Source organism: Marmota marmota, unplaced genomic scaffold, assembly GCF_001458135.2.
Source record: "Marmota marmota marmota unplaced genomic scaffold, marMar, whole genome shotgun sequence".
NCBI classification, from domain to species: Eukaryota; Metazoa; Chordata; class Mammalia; order Rodentia; family Sciuridae; genus Marmota; species Marmota marmota.
Genome location: NW_025999941.1, coordinates 16,916,411 through 16,927,592, shown reverse-complemented (window position 1 = coordinate 16,927,592; position 11,182 = coordinate 16,916,411). Strand labels below are relative to the sequence as shown.

The following is an 11,182-nucleotide window of genomic DNA, read 5'->3' as shown; positions in this document are numbered from 1 at the left end:
AAAATACAAAAAAAAAAAAAAATGGGGTGGGGGTGTTGGGGATGTAGCTCAGTGGTTAAGTGCCCCCTGAGTTCAATATACAATGGGCTCTTAATAACTGATGGGGAGGAATTAGCAACGTAATTAGCAACTAGTCTTGCGTTTTAAGCGTGCATCCTCTCTAGGCGCCCAGGGCCCAAGATCCCCCCTGCGTCCTCTGTGCCCTGGCAGTGACAGTGCCAGTGCCAGCCGGCCCCCATTGCCGCCCACTTGTACTAACCCCGCGGTCCTCTGCTCTGTCCCCGCCAGGCCTCTCTGCCGAAGGTGGCGCCAAACGCCAGGAGCACCTGTCCCGGTTTTCCATGCCCGACCTCAGCAAGGACTCGGGCATGAACGTGTCGGAGAAGCTGAGCAACATGGGCACGCTCAACTCGTCCATGCAGTTCCGCAGCGCAGAGTCGGTGCGCAGCCTGCTGTCCGCCCAGCAGTACCAGGAGATGGAGGGCAGCCTCCACCAGCTCGGCAACCCCATCGGGTACCGAGACCTGCAGTCCCACGGGAGGATGCACCAGAGCTTCGACTTCGATGGCGGCCTCGCGGGCAGCAAGCTGGCGGGCCAGGACGCGGTGCGGGCGCAGCCCCTGAGCGAACGCACCCGCAGGAGGACTACCCCGCGCGACGACCACCGGCGCTTCCGTCCCCACCGCTCCCGGCGATCCCGCCGCTCCCGCTCAGACAACGCCCTCCACCTGGCCAGCGACCGCGAGGCCATGTCGCGATTGAAAGAAAGGCCCTCCCTGAGAGCCCGCGAGGACTACGACCAGTTCGTGCGCCAGCGGAGCTTCCAGGAGAGCCTGGGGCAGGGGCCCCGGAGGGACCTGTACGGCCAGTGCCCGAGGACTGTCTCGGACCTGGCTTTGCAGAATGCGTTTGGGGAGCGCTGGGGACCCTACTTCACCGAGTACGACTGGTGTTCCACCTGCTCCTCATCCTCCGAGTCTGACAACGAGGGCTACTTCCTAGGAGAACCCATCCCCCAGCCAGCCCGCCTGCGGTATGTCACCAGTGACGAGCTGCTGCACAAATACAGCTCCTACGGCGGCATCCCCAAATCCTCCTCCACGTTGCAGGGCAGAGGACAGCTGCATAGCAGGAAAAGACAGAAGAGCAAAAACTGTATCATTTCGTAATAGGATGGGGGTCGGAGGGAACGGGGGCGATGGGAACCAAGAATGTACATTCAGAAACTTGCACTGTTTTCGATTTTAAAGCGCTTTGGGGGTGGGGGTGGTTCGTGGGGGGAGAAAAAGGGAGCGTTCTCAGCTGGAGGCAAGGTTACAGATGGACTCAATAGGTAGTCACAGTTCTTAGCATGTTGAATATCATGTGCCCATTTCACGTTGGAAACACAGTAGAGTCTATGGAGGCCCTTTCCCATCAGTTATGTGTTCAGTGGCTGCTTACGAGGTGACAAACCCTTTCCTGCTCGCTTATTTCCTCTCTGGTACTCTTACTTTTAGGACTCCCCCCCCCCTTTTTTTCTTTTTCAGTAAGTAATTTGTTTATTAGCCAAGACCCAAGACTAAGTTATTTACATGTCCATTGTAAATGCATTGTAAATGAGAGTTCTGATAAAATATTTTTGTATTTTGTAATATCAAAGGAATTTCTATATGGTAGGACTCCGTGGGGTCTTTGCATGCTCATCTGGCCTTGTCTTTGAGTAGTATTACAAGGTGGCCCAGGACCACCCCTTTTTTTTTTTTTCCTATACAAATTTGTTATATGTCAGTGAGACCTTTTTTCAAAGGAGTGTATTCAATCTGGCTTTTTGTGGCTGAAAAAAAAAATTTTACCCAAAGTATTTTATGCTCCATTTCATCTTAAGGAGCCATCCTTAAGCCCGCTCCCAACCTTGGTAGGATTTGTTCTCTACAAAGTGATAGTAATTTTTTTTTTCTTAATTGCAAATGTAACTTTTGCCGATTTAATCAACCAGTGTCAGTCAAGTTGCGTGAGAAATGCCATCCCTTACCCGGGAACATTGAAGTTGCTTAATATTGATCTATCCCTCGGGAAAAATTAAAGTGACCGTGAGTGGTGGTGCCGTTGTGTGCTGTCAGCATGACATTGTTCTGAATGTGGCATTATTTTTCTGGTGCTCCTGTTTCCTGGATCGTTGTATCTGCTTTCCTTTCCCAAGGCAGACAGAGCTGCTGCCATCGCCTGACAACCGGTTGTCCTCAGAGCAAATGAACTTAAACTTAAGCGTTTAGATTCGAGGGATGGGATGGTTCTGAGGGGCTCTGGGAGCCAGGGTGTGTTGGATGTTATGCTGGAGGAAGGAACAAAGCTGTTTGAGGACAGGAAGGTCAAGGTCAAGGTTAAGGTAGGAGGGGAAGAAGAAGTAAGTATATGAAAGAAGGACTTCCGCAGAGGAAATGGAGGAACAGTCCCCTTGTGCTTGCAGAGAGAAGCTGGTTCCCAAGCGTAGTAACCTGAGTTCCCCAGGAAGGTCCAGCTGCTGAGATTTCAGGGTCATGACTTGGGGGGAAAAAAAAAAAAACAGACTTTGTTGAAAGAGAGATTCCCATTTTGAACTTGGAGGGCTGTGGGTCAGACAGAAAGTGGGCTCAGAAGTAAGTTTGCTTCAAGAAGACATTTCACGGTTGTGCTGTTTATATAGTAAAATAAAACTTCCTGCCTTGCTTCAGTTAAAAATGAAGCACTTTTGCTCTTTCGTCCATTCTCCTCCACTCAGTGGATTGTGGCCATCAAAGTGACCCATTGGAGGACCCACCTTTACTGAGACGTACTGTCCATTTAGTACCTGGTGTGTGTGTCTCCATGGCCATCTGCCATGGTGACGTGAGCGTGGTGGTCTCTTTGCTGTCGTAGTTAACATTTTCTAGTATTTTTAATGGAGAGAATGTGAACCACCGTGGCTTCTCAGACACCATCCCACGTGGGTCTGGGGTGGGGGGGAAGGAAGGCTGTAAAGGGCGTGGTCATGGCACTCCATTCAGGATGGATTAAAAAATAATTTGCTTTTCAGGTATTAATAAGACATTTGTCATTGTCACTGATTTTTTTAAAAAAGAGCAATGCAAATGTTGGTTGTGGCTGTTTTTCCGCATGCTATCTTCATATCTAAATGCTTCATTAATTATCCGAGCCTCTGGAGAATTAACTCTATTAACGTTTGTATAGTAAGTTTGTAAACTGCTTGGCAAACTGATTAAGAAATAATGTACAATACCACACTACTTAAAGTGGTAGGTTTCTGGTAGAAATTGGGTGAGTCCCATTTGGAGTTTGGAGTTCCTTGATTGATCAGAATAAAAATGCATTTGTTGGGGGGAAAATAAAAAGAAGAGAGGAAAAGCAGATCACTTAACTTATAACTTAGCAAATGTTCAAAAATATATCTGTGCTCTGTGGCCCCAATTCCCATGAAAGAAATCTTCCCGTAAATGCGGTAGTTCTTACATTTCCCAAAAAAGGCTTTAACCACCATCTGCACAAAGAAGAAGGTGGCCGAGAAACTGACGTCTAATCAGTACCCAAAGGCACCGAGAGGTGAACCACGAGTTCATCTAGGGATCGCACTGGCCAGAGCTTAATGTATTATGAGACTCAGGCGTCGAGGTCAAAGTCTACTAGCAAGATCACCTCCATAAATTCCACCACTCCAGATTTCCTCCCACGCTAAACACAGCCAGGCGCCGTCAGGGAATGTCAGTGGAGGAAGCAGTTCCTCACCATGATGGTGACATCACATTGGGACTTCCACCCATAAGTGATAACTTACATGTTAACATCCCAGAATCTCACTCCCCAAACTTCTGTGAATTCTTTCCCTGAGCAAGAATTCCGGGTTCTCCTCTGAGTCCGCCATCATAACCATCAGCTCTTACTGGTCACATTCCTCTGGTGGGTGGGGCCCGTGCTCACCTCTTAGAAGGTCATTTATCTTCTATAGACTGGTTTTCAGGAGAGGAAGCTTTTCCCAGCTTGCTCTCCTCCCTGATGCCTTGGTTGCTTTCTTCCCCTGCCCCCCACTACCTCTCCTAATACTGGGCTTGTCGTTTGGACACTGCAACTTTGGAGGTCAAGCCCTTTCCTACTGCTGCTAAATCCAGCCACAGAACTGGCTCTTTTTCCAGGTCCAAGAAGTGAACGTCACTGAGTTGCAGTTCCTTCACGGTCCTGCCAGGGCACACCTGACCTTTGTAACTGTGAAAAGACTTCTTGCCAACCTGGTGGCTTTGAGCATAGCATTCGGGAGTCTTCCTTCTGTCATAGAGTTCTGGGATCTCTTCCAAGCATGAAGGTGAAGGACGTTAGGGAAATCAGACCACGCTTCCTGATTTTGCACACATCCAAGGGAGAATTCCTGGGGTTGGTTATTGACGCCATCTCTCCACCTTGCCCTTTTGTTCTCTAACCCTTCCTTCCTAGTCCAGCCAGCTAAGGGAAGAAGCAGATGGGTTTTCCCAGTGTGAGCCTGGGAGGGAGCCCTTTCCCATCTTCTGTACAGTAGCAAGATTGTGATTCTCTTCTTGCACCTGCTGTCTGCTTCTTGGGTTCTGCTGGCCATTGAATCCGTGATACACACACACACACACACACACACACACACGACAGACACCTGCTTTGCCTGCCCTGCAACCTGAGCAGATGTAAGCAATGTGTTACTCTATGCTTTCCCAGGAAATGTGGATACAGCCTCAACAACCAGCCAGAGGACCCACTGATTAAAACTGATGTCCTTTGATAATAGATATTTATGAACTGAAGTTGGGAGGCTGAGGCAGGAGGATCGCAAGTTCAAAACCAACCTCAGATTCTTATCTGTCTTTCTGCCCTGGGCTCTCTTGCCATGGGATACCTGACATTAAAGAAGCAGCAGTCAGAACTAATCGGGAGATTGCATTTCCTCTGTCCGCCAGATTGTGGAGGCTAAAGGAAGCTGGCCTCTTAGGCCAAACAAAGACAGATCTCTCTGGCCTCCTTTTGCAGGCCCATGTTCCTTACCAATTAGAGCCTTCTGCTCATTTTTCAGGGGTCCAGTAAGAGTCCTTCTTATTTTTTCTGATCCCACCTTCTGACAAGAAAGAGAACAAATATTTAAATTCCAAGGATAAGTGCTCTCTCTGTGTATTTCTAACAGAAACCAGATGCTGAGGGCTCGATCCTTCTATGGCCCAGGAAAGTGGAAGGTGGAGCCAGTTATCTGGATATTTCATGCAAGAACAGTTGCTGCTAGCAACTGTCCGGCACCTTCAGGAAGGCTTCAGGATGGAGCCTGCAGACATGTGTCCTAAGTCCCCCCTGCTGATTTTGATGGCATTTGCAGGTAGCTACATTTGAGGTGCATTTCTTTAAGCACAAGAGAAGTGGAAGTAGAAAGATCCTTGGCCTCATGTCCAGTGGGTCAGATCCTCTGGGGCCTCAGCAGCCACCAGAGTGACCAGGTGTCCACCTGGAAGTCCTCATCAAAGTTAAAATCCCCAAAGGATGGGATTCTTTTCCCCTTCTTCCAACCGAGTAGCCCGTTGACAACCCTCATAAATCGTGACACACCGTTGGGAGATAGACCATTTTACAAGCTCACTTCCTGCTGACCAAACTGGCTTTCTTTAAGAGAATAAAAAGCAGGGGGGAAAAGTCACATCGTGTTAGGAGACATTTCTGTGATTTAGATATGATGAATCCCTTGGGTAGGGGAGAAAAATAATTGTCTTGCTCTATCCTGAGAGTTTTCTGAGACATCCCTTTACCTGACTAGACCTTTGGCCACTCCTGTTCAACAGGTTGCTGATCAAGCTTTTCTGAAATTTTCAGAGACTCCGTGACTTACAAGAAAGTCTGTGCTCAAGCCTATCTAACCTGATTTCCATATTTTCCCATTAAATATTCTGATTCTCTCACGGACCCTGACTTAACATTCTGAAGTTGGGAGGCTGAGGCAGGAGGATCGCAAGTTCAAAGCCAACCTCAGGAACTTAGCGAGGCCCTCAGCAACTCAGTGAGACCCTGTCTCTAAATAAAATATAAAAAAAGGGGCTGCGGGTGGGGCTCAGTGGTTAAGTGCCCCTGGATTCAATCCCCAGTAACAAACAAAAACATGAATCCTCCATTTTCTCTAGTAAATCAGGACTTGGTCAGGATTTCCTTGCCTACACTCATCTCTTCCTGCACAGGATGGCTCTGCCCATCTCCTGCTTTAATTTCCCATGTGTAAACAACCTCAAAGGGCCTGAGGAGGTGAGGCAGGCCAGAGTCTGTTATGTGTTGAGCGTCACGCTGTTTGTCAAGAAGGCCCACCACGGGCCTTGGGTGTGGGCTCTGCCAGAGACTGTTCTGAACACTTTGCTCGAGATCCGTGCCCTGTACCATGGATATGATGTTTTACTGATGTCTGTAATACATTTGTAAACTTCCAATAAAATTTGAATAAAAGAAGTGTTGCCCTCTCTCGATCCTTCCTCACTTGGCAGATTTTTCAAGTGGTCTTGGCCTTCAAGCATCTCAATAAAAAGAGAAAGGCCACATGTGTCAGCAGGAGACTTACTATGAAAGATGGACCTGATTGTTTAAATCTGAGGGGTTTTTTTTCCTTTGGTGTGTGTGTGTGTGGGGGGGTACCAGGGATTGAACTCAGGGCGTTCAACCACTGAGCTCCATCCCCAGCCCTATTTTACATTTTATTTAGAGACAGGGTCTCACTGAGTTGCTTAGGGCCTTGCTTTTGCTGAGGCTGGCTTTGAACTCATGATCCTCCTATCTCAACCTCCCAAGTTGCTGGGATTATAGGCGAGCACCACAGCACCTGGCTTAAATCCGAGTTTCTCAGTCTTGGCACCATCTGCATTTGGGGCACTTCATTCTTGGTTGCAGAGGCTTGTCCTGGGTGTCGTAGATTGAAGAGTGCTAACATCATCGGCCTCTGCCCACTACATGCCAGGAGCACCCTCCACCCAAGTTATGCCAAGTAAAAATTCCTCTACACGTCACACCCACGAAGACAGCTACTATTAATGAAAAAGAAAATAACAAATCTTAGCTGGGTGGAGTAGCACATGCCTTTAATCCCAGTAGCTTGGGAGGCGGAAGCAGGAGGATCATGAGTTCAAAGCCAGCCTCAGCAAAGGCAAGGCCCTAAGCAACTCAGTGAGACCCTGTCTCTAAATAAAATACAAAATAGGGCTGGGGATGGGGCTCAGTGGTCCATTGCCCCTGGGTTCAATCCCCAGTACCAAAAAAAAAAAAAAAAGAAGAGATGTTGGTGAAGCTATGGAGCAAATGGAACCCATGTGTGCTGTCGGTAAAAATGTAAGATGGCACACCACTGTGGAAAACAGTACGCAGTTTCCTCACCCCCAGTTAAAGATAGAATGACTGTGTGACCCAGCAATTCTACTTCTGGATACATACCCAAAAGAATTGAAATCAATCTCAGAGATATTTGTGCATTTGTGTCCATACAAGTGTTATTTATAATAGCAAAAAGGTAGAAGCAGCCCAGATGTATACCAATGGATGAATGGTAAACCACAGTGGGGCGAATACACACAGTGGAATATTATCCAACCTTGAGAAGGAAGGGAATTGTGGCACATGCTGCAATGAGGATGTACCTTGAGGACATGATGCTTAGCGGGACAAGCCAGTCACAAAAGACACATACCGTATGATCCCACTAAAATGAGGTATCTGGAGCTACGGTCATAGAGGCAAAAAGTCAAAGGGTAGCCATCATCAGGGCTGAGGGGAGAGAACACTGAAGAATTATTGTTTATTGAGTTTTCAGTTTGGGTTGGTTGGTTGGTTTTGATTTGGGCCAAACATTTTATTTCAGATTCTGTGGTTTAACACACTCTTCAAAGGTCTTATCGGGGGAGGGGAAGGGGAAGTTCCTGTAGATTCCCAAGGAAATGTCAGAAAAGCAAAATATGGCCAGCATTATCCATTGGGTTTTGGGGGTTTTTTTAGGGGGGGGGGGATTGGGTGGATGCCACTTTCCTTACACAGATATCTGATGCTGGGTTTTGCACACTGAGAACTGAGATTTCAGCCGGGAGACACCCTGCAGTCCTGAGCCGCACACCCGGCCACCCTCAGAGCTGGCTTCTTTGCGTAGGTGGAAGGATCCATCTCTCAGTGGAGATCAGTGGACATGTAGATGGCTGGATGTCTGTGGGGGATCTTAGAATTGCTTGCCTCAATTTACTGGGAAGATCTGGATAGGAAGTGGCCTTTAGGGACACTGTTATTTGGAAAATTACAACACGAGTACAACCAGTCTTAGACATTTGGCATTTGCTTGTTAAAAGCAACTCAAGATCACATGAAATGAAACATGTTTGACTTTGGTTCTTCCCCAAGAACTTAAAAAATTACAAAGGGAACTTAATAGGAAATGTACAAAAGGTCACACCATTTTTTTTTCCTTTTGGTCATCTGTGGGTAGTTATATGACAGAATGGTTTCCACTTTTTGTTTGTTTCTTTGGAAGGAGAATTTTGGTCCTAAGTTTGGTTTGTTTCTAGGATCTGCTCTGCCTCCCCCTCGATCGGATCGGCTCCTCCAGGGCCACCACCTGGGGACTTCAAGTGCTGGTGACTTGAACTGCTGTAGGAATCACGTGGAGGGGGCACCCCGTCCCATAGAAGGGGGCAGCCCTCGTTCTTGTCTGTCCACTTGATCATGACCACTTGAGTAGAGATCACTCGGGCTGCTTGAGGAACTCTCCTGACTTCCACCATATCTGTCACTTAGCTGCTGCTGTCACCATAGTGAGTGCTTCCACGGTAAGATGGTGGGGCCTCTTGTAGGTGGGCCGTCCGTGAGTTCCCATGATTCTCTTATGACTCTCTGGAGGAACCTCCACTTGGATGATCTGAATAATACCATCTCAAACTGTCGTGAGGGGGCAAAATTGCGTCGTATGCAGTCGAGGGGAAAAATAAAGAATGTCCATGCGCCTCTGCCCCTTTTAATGCTTCACTCAAGTTACTCAATACAGTTTTACTCTCTAGGTTCCTTTTTTTTTTTAATATTTATTTTTTTTTTAGTTTTCGGCGGACACAACATCTTTGTATGTGGTGCTGAGGATCGAACCCGGGCCGCATGCATGCCAGGCGAGCGCACTACCGCTTGAGCCACATCCCCATCCCTACTCTGTAGGTTCTTAATCAAGAAAATGGTGATCCTTAGTGCTAGGCCCTGCAATAGACATAATCAATTCACAGCAAACAATTCTAGAGTAATTCTAGCACTGCAAACACACTTAATCATGACAGGCTAATGACAGACATTCCCTCTGCATCCTACGTTCCAAAGTCTCAAGACTTAGGCTTTATGTCCAGCAGATGCACACTCACTCAGACCACGGTGACCAGGTCTGGAACCAAGGCAGGCCTTTCCTGGTGTGGAGGGGACGACCTTGAGGAGAGGGTCGTAGGGAGGAGTTGTAGCTCTCACCAGGGTCCAGATGAGGCAGTAGAGTTTGAGAGCCACGAGGATCATGCAGAGGCTTGGGAACGATGACAACTGACGATGACAAGTGACAGGATGTCAGGTCCTCATCAGGCTCTCCAGCTTGAGTGCATCCTTGTTTCGGCTGGCTGAATCCCTGTTCATTTGTTCCATTATTTACACTAAATTTTGGGTCTTTTGACCCCCATTTCAATCCTTAACAGCTACCATGGGATTTCTCTGTGACATCGTTTACCCTGGGGTCAGAAACATCTGGTCTGGTGGTCTCCACCCTGATCTTCTCACCTTTCCCTCTAATCAGGCGAGGACAGCCTGCCAGGGGCTTCACTCTATTTATCAGGGTGAGGGCAAGTGACTTGTTTGAGGCCACACTGGAGGGCTCTGTGGGTGTTGCCTGGGGAGACTGCAGGTTTCAAACTGGAGTTTTTAAAATGGAGTTGCTTAGGCTCAGGCCTAAGGCCATCCTCACACAACCACATCCACCTCTATCACTGCAGCCTCATGATGGACGGTCATCATGTGAACGGGGGTGACCATCCTCAGGGCGGGTATGATCTCTTGGAGGTGGTGCATAATCTCCTGTGTCACGAGAACTGGAGTCACCTCTGCCTGATCAACTGTCTTTAGTGGGATATCCATCATCTCTCGGGGACAAATAAACACCTCTAGGAGAGGCAGGGGGTCCCTTGGAGGTGGGCCCCCATTCCTCTCTCCCACATAGTACAGCAGCCCTTCCTCCCCTTCCCCTGTGGCCATGAGCTGATCCTGAAGGGGCTGACCTCCCAGAAGGAGGACCCCACTTCTTGGTGGTGGCCCTCTTTTTACCGGAAGAGGTCCCCTGGAAGGACTCGTGTTAAAATGCATGGGATAACCACCATCGTCCCTGCGCCCTCCCCGTGAAGGGGTCCTCTAGGTCCTCCGCTTCCTCTTCTTCCTCCTCTGAGACCCCTGAGGGCCTCTGCTTCCTGGAGGCCGAGATGGGCCACTTCTACCCCTTTCAAATGATGGATTGGTGGCTTGTTCCACCTTGGTGGCCCTTACATGGAAGGACTCTCCATTCCTGTCTCTGGCTGCACCCTCTCCACACCTGCTGGACTTTCAAAGGTGACAAAGGCAAATCCTCTTGATTTGTTGGTTTCACGGTCTTTCATCAAGAGCGGTTCCACTATTCGTCCACACTTGCCACATACTCCTTCAAGGGCTTTCTCATTTGTTTCTATATTAAGCCCACCAATGAAGAGCTTCCCGGGGCCATCTACGCCCACCGTTTCTCCCCCCTGGTGTGTGGGAGGGGAGGTGACAGTCTCAAGCTCACCGAGAGGGCCTTCCAAGCAGCTCAGCATGAATGGCAGCTGCCGGGTCCGGACCAGAACAGAGAAGCTGCTGGGGCTGCTGTGCAATGAGTGAGTTTCCGTTTTTGCAAAACAAAAAGTTCTGGAGAACAGTTGCAGAGTGATGTCAAACTTATTACTGAACTGTACGCTCAAATGGTGAAGATGGTAAATTGTTACATGATGTTTATCTTTACCAATTTTTTTCTTTCTCTTTTTTTTCTTTCATTTTTTTTTTTTTTAATACTGGGATTGAACCCTAGGCATGCTTAACTATTGAGGGTCTCACCAAGTGGCTGAGGCTGGCTCTGAACTTGGGATCCTCCTGCCTCAGCCTCCCAAGCGCTGGGATTACAAGTGAGCACCAC

At 48.3% G+C, this 11,182-nt stretch overlaps 1 protein-coding gene and 1 pseudogene across 3 annotated transcripts in view; one reads left to right on the top strand and one right to left on the bottom strand.

Moving 5' to 3' along the window:
* Nucleotides 1-6,459, top strand: part of Prickle2 (prickle planar cell polarity protein 2) — a 330,973-nt gene extending 324,514 nt beyond the window's left edge. For all 3 annotated transcript variants that reach the window (XM_048801221.1, XM_015494502.2, XM_048801220.1), the window contains exon 8: nt 289-6,459. In XM_048801221.1, coding sequence (XP_048657178.1) covers nt 289-1,169 — 881 coding nt within the window. In that variant the 3' untranslated portion in view covers nt 1,170-6,459. The remainder of the gene's footprint in view (nt 1-288) is intronic.
* Nucleotides 6,460-9,982: 3,523 nt separating this feature from the next.
* LOC107149714 lies at nt 9,983-10,863 on the bottom strand (annotated as a pseudogene).
* Between the last annotated feature and the right edge of the window lie 319 nt (nt 10,864-11,182).